The sequence below is a fragment of the Acomys russatus genome, chromosome 10, assembly GCF_903995435.1.
Source record: "Acomys russatus chromosome 10, mAcoRus1.1, whole genome shotgun sequence".
Classification (NCBI taxonomy): Eukaryota; Metazoa; Chordata; class Mammalia; order Rodentia; family Muridae; genus Acomys; species Acomys russatus.
Genome location: NC_067146.1, coordinates 64,550,896 through 64,569,265, shown reverse-complemented (window position 1 = coordinate 64,569,265; position 18,370 = coordinate 64,550,896). Strand labels below are relative to the sequence as shown.

The 18,370-nt window shown below is 39.1% G+C and overlaps 1 protein-coding gene across 2 annotated transcripts in view; it reads right to left on the bottom strand.

The window, feature by feature from the left end:
• Positions 1-6,495: 6,495 nt before the first annotated feature.
• The window catches only part of LOC127194705 (broad substrate specificity ATP-binding cassette transporter ABCG2-like), a 48,910-nt gene continuing 37,035 nt past the window's right edge, over positions 6,496-18,370 (bottom strand). The window contains exons 6-8 of one of the 2 annotated variants that reach the window (XM_051152268.1): positions 11,975-12,126; positions 10,182-10,286; positions 6,496-7,464 (exon numbers count right to left, since the gene is read on the bottom strand). In XM_051152268.1, the coding sequence (XP_051008225.1) occupies positions 7,184-7,464; positions 10,182-10,286; positions 11,975-12,126 (538 nt within the window). In that variant the 3' untranslated portion in view covers positions 6,496-7,183. The remainder of the gene's footprint in view (positions 7,465-10,181; positions 10,287-11,974; positions 12,127-18,370) is intronic. The other variant, XM_051152267.1, reaches the window with a different exon arrangement.

The following is an 18,370-nucleotide window of genomic DNA, read 5'->3' as shown; positions in this document are numbered from 1 at the left end:
AGATACTCTGTAATATCCACTGATATACTCATGCCTAAAAAACAGAGAGCACAGATCCCAGGTTAGTCCTGAGGGCACAGAACAGATGATGTGTAGCTGCTGCACCACTAGAGATCTTGTAGGGCAGCACCCCACATACTCCAGGCTGAACCCCATGCCTTCCACCTTAGGTGTCAGCTTCAGGAAGCTCCCAACTCATGACCCTCTCTTCTCACAGCACTCTGGGGAGACAGAGTCCATGCGTCCTTGTTCTGCTCAGAGACTGCTGCTTTGATGCTGGGTCCTTCAGGAGAACCGTACCTCAGGGGTCATGCCACTCATGCCAAAACACATAAAGCTCTTTTTCTCCAAGGCGCCCAGTGCAGCTTAGCTCGCTATGCTTTAGCTGCTGCTACTCTCAGTTTTTTAAAGAACAAAACATCCTCCTTCACTAGCCACACCTGACAACCTTGGAGCCTGCCAGATACCAAATCTAATCCCTCCTCTCCCTGAGCTCTCTCTCCAGTTATTCCAAACTCTCCCACCACCATCTGTTCCTTTGCTCTCTGTTGATTCCTTTTGTTGGGAAATAGAGGTGGGCAAACCTCTCCACCCTTTGAGGAACACAGGAGAAAGAACAGCCAGTTCCCTACTGTGGAGCTGGCTCTTTGCAGGCAGCCATAAAAGCTTGTACTTGCTCCTCCTCTGCCATCCTGATCTTAGCACTTCCAGCTGCTGAGCGACCTAACTGTTCTGAAGGCCCAGAAACTGCCTTTGCTGGCGTTACTGACCGGTGAGTGATCAAAGCAAGATACTTTCAGGCCAACTGTTGCTGCTTTCTCTCACAGCACTGGGGTTTCCTAACCACAACCCAAACTTGAAACTCTCCTTTCCCTGGCTAACAAGCAGCGTATGATCTTATTTCTCCACCCTTCTCTTGCCTCTTCTTAATATTGTAATTCTATGCATTTCCAAAAATGTGTATAAATATATACACATGCAATTTATATTTCCTAACTAAGTAAGTAAATAAAAGATATTGGTTACAAGGGTAGTGTTTTGACCCAATTGTGGGCGTGACTAGTTTAGCACAAAGCTACAGTAGTGATCTACTCACATGAAGAGCTTCTTCTCCACTACAAAGAGCTCCACAGCAGCCACACTGCTGACACACACATCACCAATCAAGAAATAGAGTACGCCAACCCTGCCAAGACAGAATGGGAACAGTAGTACCAGTCAACCGGAGAGTTCTGTGTTCTTATCTACAAATGATATTAATGTTTTAAAAAGTAAAACTGTTTGGGTTAAACTGGAGCGGGTGCCTAGGGGGATGCGGAACAGCTATACGTGGCAACCTAAATTTAATCTTGAGGACCACCATGAGAGAGCTGCCCCCAGTTGTGGACCATGAAAACACACACACACACGCACACACACAGATATACACAGAGAAAGAAGAATGACACCACCAGCAGCAGCAGATCTTTCCCCTGTGTCTGTGTCTGTGTCGCCGCAGTGGTGACTATGTGACTCCAGGGACTCCATGCTATACCACATACTGACACTCTTGGTCTTGGATTGCTGTGAATGGAATTGCATTGTTGCCATGAAATTCCTGTTGAAGGAGCGACTCCCAATATGATGGTATTGGGAAACAAATCCTTTCAGCCATGTCTGACTCTGTCCTGCACACAGCAGAAGATGGCTATCAGTGCAGCCTGTACTATTTAGCTTGACCTGTCATCTTGATACACCCTAGAGTCACCTGGGAAGCATCTTAATGAGGAGCCATCCAGATCAGCTGGCCTCTGGGCATGTTTGTGGGGACCGTCTTGACTGATACTGAAGTGGGAACTCACTCTGGATGTGGGCAGCAGCACTCCGTGGGCTGGGCCCTGGCACTTGTAAGAAAGGAGAACACCTGCTGAGCTGAGCAGGCCTGGACCTCTGCTTACTCTCTCCCTGCCTTTGACAGCTGATGTGAGGCTTTAAGTTCTGGCTTTGACTTCCCGCTAATAGACTTTAACTAGAACTGAAATAAATCTCTCTTCTCTAGGCTGCTTTTTGATCAGGGTATTTTCTCACAGCAATAAAAAAATGAGACCAGGTTGCAGCCTAACTTAAAACTGTAAATTTCCTTAAAACTGGGAATGAAATATAGGGCCCTAAAGGAGAGGCAGGTGCTCCTTAACCTCTGAGCCACTGCTGAGCCCTCAAATTTCTTCCCAAATATTACACACTGCACAATGTCCACAGCCTCTAGCTCCGTGTACATGCTGCCTTCGCCTAAGAAGTGTCACCCACAGACGCCAATTACTAGTGATTTTGGAAGCAATCTTGCTTTTTCAACCTTCAAGGAAGATGAAAACATAGTGATACAACTCTGACATGTACTTTAAGTCTCAGTTACTTAGGAGGTTGAGGCAAGAAGATCAATAACTTTAAGTGAGGAGTTTAATCCAGACATGGAAACATGGTAAGACCCCATATCAGGAAAAAAAAAATAAGTCATTATGAAGCCAAATTTTTCAAGGATGTGCTGGAAATATAGCTAAGTTTTTAAGAGCACTTGTTCTTCCAGAGGACTTAGGTTCAATTCCCAGCACCCACATGGCCACTTACAAATATCTGTCATTATACTTTTAAGCAATCTGACACCCTCTTCTGACATCTTTAGGCATGAGATACACACCATGCTGCATGGACCCAAACACACCCAAATCTTAAAGAAAACATTTCAAGAACATCATTCTGACTGAATGTACACATTATTCCAATAGAGTTAATATAAACTGAGTCTCACACATGTACGGCACTTTCAAGTCAAATAAATCAAAACTTATACAGGGAAGTTGTCTTAGAATCAACAGGAAAAAAGACAAATAATATCACAATCATGCATTCATTAACAGATATTCCCAGCACAAAGAGAAGACATCCTACCGTATTGGAGAAAATATTTATAAAATACTTATCCAACAGGAAAAATAGCCCAGCAAAATGACTCTTAAAACGCAACAAAATTTTAAATAAATAAACAAACAAAATAAGTATGAGCATATGCAGGGGGAGGAGGTCCCCCTCAGTCACAGTCATAGGGGAGGGGAGAAAGGGGAAAATGGGAGGGAGGGAGGAATGGGAGGATACAAGGGACGGGATAACCATCGAGATGTAATAAGAATAAAATAAAATTTTAAATTAAAAAAATTAAATAAATAAACAAACAAAATAAGTATTTCTCGAAGATTAAATGTATCTTTATTATTAAAAAAATAAACAACTACCCAGGATACAGAAAAAATTGAAACACTTGTGTGCAGAATGTAAAATGGCACTGCTTTCATGCAAGGCAAAACTGTATTTCCTAGAAAATTAGCATAATTTAGCAGTTCTACTGGTTAAAGTTCTTGAGAGAAATACAAGATGAATTTGTAGAATCATAACATTATTGACAACCAATAAGTGGAAGCAACATAAATCTTCAGGAACCAGTAATTGGATAAACAACATATATATATATATATATATATATATATATATATATATATATGGAAAAAGTTGGTGTGTGTAAATCAGCCTTACAAAGGAAAGGAATTCTGCCTAAGCTGCAAAATGTATGAACCATTAAGACATTATATGAGTCACATAAGTCAGTCATCAAAGGACAGATATTTATGACACCCCATACCACAAGCTCCTAGGGTATTGAAATTTGGAGACGCAAAGTAGGATGGTGCTTCCCAGAGGGAGAGAGGAAGTAGGTACTGAGTAATTACTTAATGAGTATGGTGGATGCATTGAAGGAAATACTCATCTGGAGTTGCAGTAGTTAACAGACACAACAGTGTGAATGTTATTGATGCCACCGAACTCCATACTTGAAACTGGTTAAAAGGATATATGTATTTTTATATGGCTTCATCAATACATACACATTTGTATGATTTGTGTATGCAAAAGCCAACTTTTCCAATTTTAAATTCACCAACTCATTCCTACACACAAAGAAATAGTGACATTTACTCTGAATGCTTATTAAACTTAAATCCTTAATCAATACTCATAAGCTTAAAGAAAGTAAGAGTATTTTATAAAAACCAAGATCCAAACTTGGTGGCTTTGCCTCTGGAGTAGATTTCTGTAGCTTTCTTCTAAAATATACTTTCTACTTCACATTTCCTCAGAACTAACCCAGGCTATTTTCTATCCTACAGAATGAGAGGGGCTGTGTGTGTCCGAATTTACTTACCTGTTCTGGATGCCAGTGGGATCATTTTTCAGGCCAAAGTAAATTGTCCCAAGAACTAGTGCTAGTATGAATGTCATAATTACCTTTTCAAAGAGAAAAAAGAAAATAAAAGCTTTTCCAATGTGTGCATAACACTTATTATTTTAAGACACATGTACAAAATCCGACCTCATAAGCCCTTGAGACACTGGTTGTGGTAGGGTTCCTGGGAAAGTGTGGAACTGTATGTGTTACTCTATTGCTTTCTGGATTAAGATGAAAATCAAAGCACTTACTGCCAGGGAACTGACAAGTGAGCAGAGCAGACTGAAGATCCTTGCACTGCTCCACCAGTCATGGTCTGTGCAGTCCCAGCCGAGATGCAGGACCCCTGCATGGTGCCTAGGGCAGCCTCAGCCTCAAGGGGTTGTTTAGGGAACAAACCGAAGTCCAAGTGCCTAAGAGTTTTGAATCAAAGTGAACTAAGCTTTCATGCCAATGAACAAAAAGTTTCACACAAGAGGTCCAAGTAAAAACAGGATGTCTTTTCTTTTAATGTTTAAGATTAAAAAAAAATTAAAGCGCACACCCACAGATACTGACAATGGAAATTTGAATGCTAAAGAAGGAAGAGTGGACTGGATCCCACTGTAACTGCAAGAGAATGTGCAGTGTCCCTGGCATAAAAATAAAATCTATCTTGCGTTCTGTGGAGGTACCCAAGTGCTTTCATTATCTGTCTCCTCTCTCACTGCTTCTCCATCAACCTTAACAAGCTAGGCCTGTGGTCAACAACACACTGAGTTGCTAACTCCTCTACATCCTCACATACACACCCATCTTCACCATCTAAATCTCTGCAGACTGCTCCCAAGGAGACTGCACCAGCATCACTTTGGAGAAAAATTCCTTAAGGATGATTCAAATAGCACAGGGTTAAGTGTTACGTAATGATATTATTTATCTAAAGGATTCTATTTATTAATATATTATTCACACATAACTTTTAAAATGTAAGAAATGTTTATCTATAAGTCAAATATTCATTTATATATCTTGGAATTTCAAAGCTCAAGAAAAAAAATCTTATTACTTAACTCCATCAAAACATTAAGTACAGCATGAACAGAACTAAAGCTGGCTATAAGCATACATCTAATTTCCTATATGCTTGCATCAATGCATGAGCATTTATGTTATGTAAAAGCCAAATCTTCTAGTTCAAAACATGAAGGAAGGAAGTGCAGGGTGAGGTGGGGAAGCCTTTGTTACAGGGGGCTGTGATTTCTCTGTTGAGGGTGATGTAAATGAACCTTAGTCCCCTGCAGGAGAAGCATGTGCGCTTAAGCCCTGAACTGTCTCTCCAGCCTGACATAAAGTAGTTTGTGGGGGGTATTTTTGGCAAGAATCAAGGTAAAGCAGAAAAAGAGACTCATGAACTATAAAGGATGGTTTAGAAATACCATATTCAGGAGAGAATTCCAAGTCTTTTTGCTATTAAGATAGAAATTCAAAATGGGAGAAACCAATTCCCTTGGTATATTTTTTATAATTATTCTGCTATTATAAGTAGGCCAGGTCAATGAACAAAATTTTAATATCTCTATCAATATATAGTTTCCACATATATAAATGAGTCTTTTCTTCCCATAAAGGTACCCGCTACTCCAAACTACACATTTTGCATAGTTTCTTTTGGATTCCAACGCGAAATACACTACAGGTATCACCCATAGGATGTTTCCTAAAGGCTTCCATTTTCTAAAGCCAATTCTAGCCATCTTTGAAACACACTGTCAACATGATAAACTCCCATGATCCCGTCAGTCTTTTATTAGGTGTACTTGTTACGTTGGCTATTCTGAGTTGTCAACTTGACACAGCTGGGAGGATAGGAACTCCACTGAGAAACTGTCTACATCAGAGTGGCTTATGTACGTGTCTGAGGGGGATTTTCTTTATTGTTAACTCATGTCGGAGGGATAATCCCACTGCTGGCACTGCCAGTCCTGGACAGGTGAGCCTGAGCTATACAAGAAAGCCAGAGGAGGCAAGTCAGTAAGTGGTGGTCCTCCTTGTGTCTGCTCAGACCTTCCATATTGGACAATAGACTGTAACCCTCCCTCCTCAAAGTTATATTTGGCCAGTGTTTTATCACAGCAAATAGAAAAGCAAATGTCGAACAGCCATGCTAAGTCTTGTACGATGAAGTGGAGAGGCTACCTATGAACTCTCTGGAATTCTGGTTTCTGTAGGTTTGAACGAAAGAGTGAAAAAATAAATTCTTCAAAGCTGTTATTGGATCTTTATTCAAATGTATTTATACGTGTTTTCAGAGTGTTCTGAGTGATTACAATTTAAAATTATGAGTTCATAGTCAGCCACCAATGACTCTACAAGAGACCAATATCTTTTCCAAATGGATTTGATCCAAAAAATGTTAGCACATTAAATAGAATAAAATTTTACGTACAGGTTGCACATTCATTCTGAGATATTCCACACATAACCACATCTGGTTATATGCCAAGCCTAAATTGTGTAAATAACTAACTAGTTCATGCCAAAGATCAGCTATTGCAAACAAAATATTTATCATCATAACACCATAGAAACATTGTATCAAACCAATAGTTACAGAAATAAAAATCATACACTGTTTTTAAAAACTATGCAAAGGTCTATAAGCTGTGACACAAATGACAAACAGGGCCAACTGTATATGTTTGTAAGCTCATGAACTAAGAATGATTTTCACCAAATTTTACTACTCATGGGAGAGAACCAGAAGGAGAGTGTTGTTTGCAATTTGATACTGAAACTTCAGCATCTGCTAGTAGAGATAGAGTGGAGACAACAGAGAAATAGAAGGGTAAGTAGAATATAAATAAAACTCTTAAACATGTATAATAGTAGTAGAATAAGGGAAGCAGAGAAAAAGAACTAGGAACCAAGCTCTTCCTCATGAACATTTCATAGCACAGCTGGCATTAGCTGGCTTACCTGTACCATAGAGGCTTGAGGATTCCCGATCAAATTCTTGAATGAACGCCTGGCAATCCATCTGAGCTGATGACAGAAGGAGGTAGCATATGTGGGCTCTTTGAAGGTTGATATTCTTTTCTTTTTCTGAGCCCCTGGAAGCTGATCTAATTCTGCTTTTGTTTCTCTATAGATGGAAGAGTTGGCATAAAACTCAACTAAGTTTTCTATTATTGGCTTCTCCCTCTTGGAAGGTTCTTCAGTCTTGTTTGCTTTGGATAAATGTGAGTAAAGAAGTGAAATATTAACACTCAACAACTGATTAACTCCGTTTTCTATGGTTCCATAATTCTATAGTCCCTTAGTTCTACATTTGTGATATATATGTGTGTGTGTGTGTGTGTGTGTGTGTGTGTGTGTGTGTGTGTGTGTGTGTGTATGAGCTGGGCATGTGTCATAATTCTGAGTGCTTGTGAGAACACTCCAAGAAAACAAAACAAGAGTCTTGTGACCCAGTTTCTTCAAAACATGGAATTGTCTTTAGACTATCTTTTTTTTTTTCTTCTTGTGTTTCTCTCAGGGGTAGCAGATAGGAGTGAGCTTACTTCAGATTACTCAGTATTGCTTGCTGCTATTAGTGTGGCTTGTCCTTGTGATTGTGTACAGCTTCAACTCATGAGCACTTTACTGACATGACATTTCTTCATCCTCAGAGCTTAAATTGTCCGAAGCTCTGAATAATGTTGCCTATTGCATAAGACTTTAATCTACTTCATTTATTAGCTCCATTTTCCCAGGTCCCACTTCCTCTGCACTGATGACAGGCATGGTGGCACAGACCTTTAATCCCATTATTTTGTAGGCAGAGATAAATGGATCTCTGAATGTGAGGCCAGCCTGATCAATAAAATGAGATCCAGGGCAGTCAGAGCAACATAGCAAAACCCTCTCAAAAGAATAAACTAACTTTCTGTCATTGATTTACATAACATAAAAATACCTAATTGATTTGTGCATGGCCACATCATTTTTTTTCATTTTTTATATTTTAAAATTTATTCACATTATATTCTGATTGTTACCCCATCACTAATATCCCCCTGTTCCCATACCCCCTCCTTCCTCTCCCCTATCCTCTAACAGGGGAGCACTCCCTTACCATCTGACCCTAGCCTGTCAGGTCTCATTAGGATAGCCTGCATCCTCTTCCTCTGAGTCCACATCAGAGGTAGGCCTCTGCTCCTCTTGCTAGGGAGAATGAGCTGGCCATCAGCTACGTCTGAGCAGGGAGTCTAGGTTTTCTGCACGCATTTTCCGTGGTTGTTCCATCAGTTTGTGCCAGACCCTCTGGGTCCAGATTTGTTGGTTTTGATGGTCTCCTTGTGGAACTCTGTCCCTCTAGGCCATTATATGCCCCCCAACTCATACATAGGACTCTCAGTGCTCTACCCAGAATTTGGTGTGAATCTTAGCACCTGTTTTGATCCACTGCTGGGTGGAATCATTCAGATGACATCTATGTTGAGCTAACATCCACTTATAAGTGAGCATATACCATGAATGTCTTTCTGGGTCTGGGTTAACTCACTCAGGATGATCTTTTTTAGTTCCATCCATTTGCCTGCAAATTTCATGATTTCCTTGTTTTTGATAGCTGAGTAGTATTCCATTGTGTGAATGTACCACGGTTTCTTTATCCATTCTTCAAGTGAGGGATATCTAGGTTGTTTACAGTCTCTGGCTATTATGAATAAAACTGCTATGAACATAGTTGAGTAAATGTCCTTGTTGCATAGCATGGCCATGCCTTATGGATGCAGAAACTCCCTGATCCACTTTAAAAATCACTTTAGACCCTAATTATTCAAATATAGAGTATACTGTACAGAGTTGGAATTCATTTTTCAAAGAGTTCTGACCTTTGTCTTCTACTATGCACATATGCATAAAGTGCTGTGTTTCCTGTTTTTTGTTTGTTTTCAGACCTGACCTCAAAATGTAGGCCTGGCCCACCTGAAACTTCTGTGAGACCAGGCTGGCCTCCAACTAATAGATATCTACTTACTTCTGCCTCTCAAGTGCTGGAATTAAAGGCATGAGCCATCATGTAGGCTTGTTTATAAAACATTTGTGATGCCTAATATTGGTTGTCAACTTGAACACATCTGGAATCAACTGAAATGCATGTGGCTGGGTACACCCGGGAGATATTTTTCTTGATTAACTCATTTGAGGTGGAAAGACCAACCCTAAATCTGCATCTTTTAAGGTGAAAAGAGTCACCTTAAATCTGGGCCATAACTTCTGGTAGCAGCCTATATAAGGACATAGTTTTTTGCTTCTTGGACTGCTTTTGCTTCTTGCCTGCTGGTCCTCACTCTCCCTGGCAAGTTCATCTATCCTGCAGCTAAGGCATACCTTCAGTGCCATTAATGTATGCTTCTTCAGGACTGCAACATATATTGAACACTTGCTGACACATCCAGCCTCTTACTAAGCAATTACTGGATTCCTGGACTTTCTGTCAGTAGATAGCCAATGTTTAAGTCATGCATACAAACATACACATGCACATACACACACACACACACACACACACACACACACACATACATACACACGCACACACATCTAATCTATCAGTTCTATCCTTTAGAGAATCCAGACTACTACAATACTATTAAAAATGATCATTTTAAATTAAAATTTTGCTTCACAACTGACACTTCCAGGAAAATACTCACTTACAAATTAAATTTTTAAAAACTCATAGCACTTATAGACCACAGTCTGTCTATTGACTATTTTTACAACAGTGAACTAATATGGATTTACAAAGCATAATTTTTTGTTTTGCTTTGTTTTGTTTTGAGGCAGGGTCTCACTATGTAGTCCTGACTGGCCTACAAAAGCATATTTTAATGAGCACATTACTGTCCTTAATCAAATCAATTAGACACTAACACACGAACTTACAAGATTCACATACCTTCATAGTCTTCTTCCTCTCTATTTAACATTACAGCAGAAGAATCTCCATTGATGACATCAAGGAAGAAATCTGCAGGGTTATTGTAGGCCTCGCAGTGGTGACCTACAAGAAAACACAATGCAAGGACACAAACCTGATGGTCTTGGGAACAGAGAACTTGTATGCAGAGGGTTGGTGGGGAGGCTTGGGAAGACAGACTCTAGCAAGTTCTCCTTCTTCTCACTCTCTTTTCCCTTCACTAGAACATCTTTTTCACATGTATATTTAATAAATATTCCAATAACTCAAAAGGAATATTTCAGACAGGTGAGACTATCTGTCATTAGTGTGTACCATAAATATGACCTGCAAAGGGCTACAGATAGGCTCTGTTGCTTACTAGTCTTCAGCCCAAGACATAAATCCAGGTGAAAAAAGAAAAAAAACTAACTGTCCTTGTGCTCCAAAGTTAAAGATCTGCCCGCCATTACTTCTTCAGCTACTGACTGGAGAGGTTGTAACGCTCATCTGTCAACCTGCCACAGTTGCAAACAGAGAGTGAGTTTGAGTCAGCATTAACTAGGAACAACTCTGACCTCAACCTTACAGTCCTTTCAACTTGGACTGAAATCTTTCTCAAATTTACTGCTACTGAACTTCCCACCCATTTACGCTCAATTATTTTATTTTTTTCTTCAAATATTATTTCTTATGTATATGGGTGTTTTGCTTGCATGTATGTCAGTGTATCATGTGTGGGCTTGGTGGCTGAAGAGTCAGAAGAAGGAGGTTTTCTGGGGACTGGAGTTGCAGATGCTTGTAAGCTGGGAATCAAAGCAGGGTCCCTAAGAAGTGAAGCCTGTGGTCTTCACAAAGGTCTGCTCAATTATAAATGATAAAGTCTGTTAAAAATAAGAATGATAGATAACATATATTTAAAACTGCACTTGAGGTCATGAAGAATCATCTACAGTCATAGCCAGGTATCTCTAAAAGGAAAAAGATTACATACACTGCATTGAAAAAGAAATCACAGGGCTGGAGAGATGGCTCAGCAGTTAAGAGCCCTTGTTCTTGCATGGGACATAGGGTTGGTCCCAGCATCCACTTCACAGCCCAGAACTGTCTTTAACTCCAGTTCCAGGGGATTAAATAGCCTTTTTTGACCTCTGAGGGTACTGGTACTATATATGTAGTACATAATTTAATATGAAATGAGGAAGCAATTCAGAAATGTCAAAAACACAGACTCATCAAACTGACATTTGAGCTAATTATTCCAATAAGTCACTCAGACTCACTCTCAGAATGGATTATCAGCCTCATATTACTGGAAAGTTAAGTATCAATTCCATGAGCCTTCATTAAAGCTTGGCAAGATCTCATGCCTGGTGGCCTGGGGAAAACTGAAAAACCAAGAACTGCTATGTGGTTAAGAGGACAACCATCCTAGATCTTTCCAAAGCTGTCCAACTAATAAAACTGCCAGGTGAGAATCCACTTGTAACTATTGAATCCTCAGGGAAAGGAGGCCATGACTGGGAAACCAAAGCAGCACAGCCCAATGGATAGCTAGGTACACTTAGACACAATCAACACAAATATTTAAAAAAGCACAGGAAATGTAAAAGGTCTAAGCAAGCAAGTACAAAATGTAGAAAAATACAAACACAAAACTGAGCAGAGGTTCTTTAGAATGGAGGAACCATAGTAAGTCTTCATGGAGACTAAACAGCACTCCTGTGCACCCTCTGCCCTACCCATAGTTCTGTGAAGAAAGGACCAACCACATGGGAAACAATCAACCATACCTGCTGATGCAAAGAACTGCAAGGCCTCCTGTGCTGGCCCATGGAACACGAGTTTCCCGGAGGCCAATAAGGTGAGGGTGTCAAACAACTTAAAGATGGAATACCGAGGCTGATGAATAGAGAAGATGATTGTTCGACCCCGTTTAGACATCCTAGGATACAAGAAAAACAATGAGCATTAAGATACTTTTCCTCACTTTTATTTTATTTTATTTTTAGGTTTCAACAAACTGTTCTCTTTTTATTATTACCTTCTTATTTTCATCCTCATCCCTATTCTTATCTGTTTTCTTCCTCCTCCTCCTCCTCCTCCTCTTCTTCTTGTGTTTCTCTCTCTATTCCTTATCCTTTTCCTTTCACAGTTTATATACCCCAACAAAGTCTTTCAAGCAGTACAAAAATCACAATGTGTTTACATTTTATTTCTCTATAAATAAATGATTACAATGGGTATACGTAAGAAAATCATGTTCCACAATACTTTCACATGACCAAGTGTTTTACGTATTATGGGTAAGGAGCAAACATGAACAACAAGTTATTTCTGAGAACCCACATACATTTGTACATAAGCAACTTGTCACATATTAACAGAGTACAAACAAGCAAGGGAATTTCACAGCCAGCTCTTCTTTACTGACAGGCTGCAATTTGTGGTTACAAAGAAGGAATCAATTATCTTAAGAAGTAATCTTATGAAGATCTTAAAGGAATCACAAATCTAAACTCCTATATGAAAATAATCAACCATATCTATTTAAAGTCCTAAAGGTGAGGGCAGCTGAGGGCAGAAAAACAGAATAACGGAATCAATCATCATCTCAGTCACCAGCCCAGCTTGAAAGAGTCATGTCAGCCAGTGCTGCTATGGGCCATTGTTCTTGCTTTGTTAACCTCAAAAAGTCCCTAGCTTTACTAATAAGAGTGTGCTTTCTCTTTTTTCCCATTTTATTATTTTATTCATATTACCTCTCGATTGTTAGCCCTTCCCGTGTTTCCTCCCATTCTTCCCTCCCACTCATTTCTCCCCTTCTCCCCTCCCCTATGTCTGTGATTGAGGGAGACCTCCTCCCCCTATATATGCTCTTAGAATATCGAGTCTCTTCTTGGAAACTTGCTATCTTTCCTCTGAGTGCCGCCAGGCCTCCCCATCCAGGGGACATGGTCAGAAAAGGGGCACCAAAGTTCATGTGAGAGTCAGATCTCACTCTCCACTCAACGGTGGAGAATATCATGATTGTCTGCTAGGTATTGGAAGGGGTTCGAAGTTTAATGCCTATATTCTCCTTGGCTGGTGCCTTAGTTTGAGGAGGACCCCAGGACCCAGATATGCCTGTCATAAAGTTCTTCTTGTAGGTTTCCAGGACCCTGTGGGTCCTACTATTTCCTTATTCTTCCATGTTACTCTCGCCTAAAGTCTCAATAGGATGTTCTCTCCTCTAACCCACTTTCTTGGTAAGTAAAGTTTTTCATGGTACGTATCTATTGGACTAGTGTTTTGATATAAGTGAGTATATACCATTTGTCTCTTTTTGCTTCTGGGTGAACTCACTCATCATAATAATTTCTAGATCAATCCATTTGTCCACAAATTTTGGGAATTCCTTGTTTTTAATAGCTGAGTAGTATTCCATAGTGTAAATGTACCACAGTTTCTTAGTCCATTCTTCTACTAAGGGACACTTAGGCTGTTTCCATATTCTGGCTATTATGTATAAAGCAGCTATGAACATGGTTGAGCATATGTCCCTGTTGTGTGGTAGGGCATTTTCTGGGTATATTCCAAGGAGTTGGATAGCTGGGTCTTGAGGAAGCCCTATTCCCATTTTTTGGAGAAAGCACCAGATAGCTTTCCAAAGTGGTTGTACTAGTTTGCATTCCCACCAGCAATGAAGGAGTGTTCCTCTTTCTCCACATCCTCGCCAACATGTGGTGTCATTTGAGTTTTTGATCTTAGCCATTCTGATAGGTGTAAGGTGGAATCTCAGTGTCGTTTTGATTTGCATTTCTCTGATGACTAACGAGGATGAGCATTTCTTTAAGTGTTTCTCGGCTATTTGATATTCCTCTGTTGAGAATTCTCTGTTAAGTTCCAAGCCCCATTTCGCAATTGGGTTATTTGGTTTTGTGGTGTTTAATTTCTTGAGTTCTTTATATATTTTGGATATTAGACCTTTGTCAGATGAAGGGTTGGTGAAGATCTTTTCCCAGTCTGTAGGCTGTTGCTTTGTTCTACTGACAGTGTCTCCTGCCTTACAGAAGCTTCTCAGCCTCATGAGGTCCCATTTATTAATTGTTGACATTAAGGCCTGGGCTGTTGGTGTACTCTTCAGGAAGTTTTCTCCTGTGCCTATGTGTCCCAGGCTCTTCCCCACTTTTTCCTCTAACTGAATTAATGTCTCTCTCTGGTTTTAAGTTGAGGTCTTTAATCCACTTGGACTTGAGTTTTGTGCATGGTGACAAATAAGGATCTAATTGCATTTTTCTACATGTAGATATCCAGTTAGACCAGCACCATTTGTTGAAGATGCTATTATTTTTCCATTGAATAGATTTGGCTTCTTTGTCAAAAATCAAGTGAGCAAATGTGTGTGGATTTATCTCTGGGTCTTCAATTCGATTCCATTGATCCACCAGCCTATTGCTTTGCCAGTACCATGCTGTTTTTATTACTGTTGCTCTGTAGTACAGCTTGAGATCAGGAATGGAGATTCCTCTGGAGGATCTCTTATTGTATAGGATTGTTTTTGCTATTCTGGGTTTTTCATTTCTCCATATGAATTTGAGAATTGATCTTTCAATATCTTCAAAATATTTTGTGGATATTTTGATAGGGATTGCATTGAATATGTAAATTGCTTTTGGTAAGATGGCCATTTTTACTATGTTGATTCTCCCGATCCACGAACAAGATAAATCCTTCCATCTTCTCATGTCATCTTCAATCTCTTTCTTCAGAGGTTTGAAGTTTTTTTTTTAATAAGTCCTTCACTTGCTTGGTTAAAGTTACTCCTAGATATTTTATATTGTTTGTGGCTATCGTGAAGGGAGTAGTTTTTCTAATTTCTTCCTCTGCCTGTTTGTCATTTGTATACAGGAAAGCTACTAACTTTTTTGAGTTTATTTTGTATCCTGCCAACTTCCTGAAGGTGTTTATCAGCTGTAGGAGTTCTCTGGTGGAATTTTACAGGTCACTTATATACACTATCATATCATCTGCAAATAGGGATAATTTGACTTCTTCCTTTCCCATTTGGATCCCCTTGATCTCCTTTTGGTGCCTTATTGCTCTGGCTAGAACTTCAAGAACTATATTGAAGAGATATAGGGACAGAGGGCAGCCTTGTCTGGTTCCCGATTTTAAAGGGATTTCCTTGAGTATCTCTCCATTTAATTTAATGTTGGCTGTTGGTTTGCTGTATATAGCCTTTATTATGTTTAGAAAAGTGCCTTGTATTCCCGATCTCTCCAGAACTTTAAACATAAATGGGTGTTGGATTTTGTCAAATGCTTTTTCTGCATCTAAAGAGATGATCATGTGGTTTTTCTCTTTCAGTTTGTTTATATGATGGATTACATTGATGGATTTCCGTATGTTAAACCATCCCTGCATGCCTGGAATGAATCCTACTTGGTCATGGTGAATGATGTCTTTGATATGCTGTTGTATTCGCTTTGCGAGTATTTTGTTGAGTATTTTTGCATCAATGTTCATAAGAGAAATTGGTCTGAAATTCTCTTTTTTTGTTGGGTTTTTGTGAGGTTTAGGTATCAATGTGACTGTGGCCTCATAGAAGGAATTTGGTAGTATTCCGTCCATTTCTACCTTTCGGAATAGCTTGAATAGTATCGGTACTAGCTCCTCTTTGAAGGACTGGTAGAATTCTGTGCTGAAATCATCTGGCCCTGGGCTTTTTTTGGTTGGGAGACTATCAATGTTTGCTTTTATTTGTATAGGCAAAATAGGGCTATTTAATTTGTTTATCTGGTTTTGGTTCAATTTTGGCAAATGGAATCGGTTGAGAAATTTGTCCATTTCCCTTAAATTTTCGAATTTTGTAGCATAAATGCCTTTAAAGTAGGTTCTTATGATTCTTTGTATTTCTTCGGTGTCTGTTGTTATGTCTCCCTTTTCATTTCTGATTTTGTTGATTTGGATAGTGTTTCTCTGTCTTTTAGTTAGATTGGCTAACGGTTTGTCTATCTTGTTACTTTTCTCAAAGAACCAGCTCTTGGTTTTGTTTATTCTTTGGATTGTTTTCTTTGTTTCTAATTTATTGATTTCAGCCCTGAGTTTGATTATTTCTAGGCGTCTACTCCTCTTGGGTGTTTCTGCTTCTTTTTTTTTTTTTTTCTAGAGCTTCCAGATGTGTTGTTAGGTTGTTTATGTGGGATGATTCCTTTTTCTTTTTGAAGGAGCTTAGTGCTATGAATTTTCCTCTTAGCACTGCTTTCAATGTGTCCCACAAATTTGGGTATGTTGTTCCATCATTTTCATTGAATTTCAGGAAGTCTTTTATTTCTTCCCTTATTTCTTCCATGACCCATGTGTCATTAAGTAGAAAGTTGTTTAGTTTCCATGTGTTAGTATGCTTTTTGTTATTTCTGTTGTTGTTGAAGTCCAGCCTTAGACCATGGTGATCTGATAAGATACAAGGTATTATTTCAATCTTCTTGTATCTATTGAGGTTTGCTTCATGACTAACTGTGTGATCAATTTTAGAGAACGTTCCATGGGGTGCTGAGAAAAAGGTATAATCCTTTGCATTTGGGTGGAAAGTTCTGTAGATATCTGTTAGATCCATTTGATTCATGACATTGGTTAATGAGGTTATTTCCTGGCTTAGTTTTTGAATCAAAGACCTATCCTTGAGTGAAAGAGGGGTGTTGAAGTCTCCCACTATTAATGTGTGGGTATCGATGAGTGGGGCAAGCTTTGTTAATAACTCTTTTACAAATGTGGGAGCCCTTGTATTTGGAGCATAGATGTTCAAAATTGCGATGTCTTCTTGGTTGACTTTACCTTTGTAGAGTATGAAGTGTCCATCCTCATCTTGTTTGATTAATTTTGGTTGAAAGTCTATTTTATTAGATATTAGAATGGCTACCCCAACTTGCTTCTTGTGACCATTTGCTTGGAATATTTTTCCCCAACCTTTTATTCTGAGGCAATGTCTGTCCTTGTGGTTGAGGTATGTTTCTTGAATGCAGAAGAATGTTGGGTCATGTTTATGCATCCATTCCGTTAGTCTGTGTCTTTTTATTGGAGAGTTGAGACCATTGATGTTGAGAGATATTAATGACCAGTGACTGGTAAGTCCCTTCATTTTTGTTATTTGTAACAGTTAAGATTTTGTGAGGTTGTGATTTTGCAATGGTATATTTACCTATATCCTATGTAGTTTTGGTTGTAGTTTGACCAGTTGGGGTGGAGTTTTCCTTCTAATAGCTTCTGTAAAGCCGGATTTGTGGCTAGATACTGTTTGAATTTGTTTTTGTCATGAAATAACTTGTCTTCTCCATCAATGGTTATTGATAATTTTGCTGGATATAGTAGTCTTGCCTGGTATCTGTGTTCTCTTAGGGTTTGCAGCACCTCTGTCCAGGCCCTTCTGGCTTTCATGGTCTCTGCTGAGAAGTCAGGAGTAATTCTGATAGGTTTGCCTTCATATGTTACTCAGCCTTTTTCTCTTGCCGCTTTCAATATTTTTTCCTTGTTCTGTATATTTTGTGTTGTTATTATTATGTGGCGGGAAGATTTTCTTTTCAGGTCTATTCTATTTGGTGTTCTGTAGGCCTCTTGTATGCTCGTATGCATCTCTTTCTTCAAATTGAAAAAATTTTCCTCCATTATTTGATTAAAGATGTGTTCTGGGCTGTGGAGTCGGCTATCTACTCTTTCCTCTATCCCTATTATTCTCAAGTTTCGTCTTTTCATGTTGTCTTTTAGTTCTTGAATGGTCTGTGTTAGGAACTTTTCAATTTTAGCATTTCCCTGAATGGTTGTTTCCAGTTCTGTGATTGTATCTTCAAGTCCAGATATTCGTTCTTCCATTTCTTCCAATCTGTTAGATAAGGCCACCTCTGAGATGTTTGCTTTTTTCTTTGATGCCTCTTGATCACATTTTTCTTCTGTGTGTTCCTGCATCATAGCTTCCATTTTTATCTTCATGTCTTGGACTGTTTTAATGATTTCCATCATCTGGTTATTTATATTTTTCTGAAATTCTTCAACTGCCTCTTTATATGACTCTTTTAACTCTTCAGCCCTCTTGTTTGCCTCCTCCTGCATTTGTTTACAGATTTTATTTGTTTCTTCCATTATCATCTTCTTTACTAAGGACTTGAGGTCATTTTCTTGCTTATCCATTGCTGTTAGGTTCTCCAGGTTGTTTT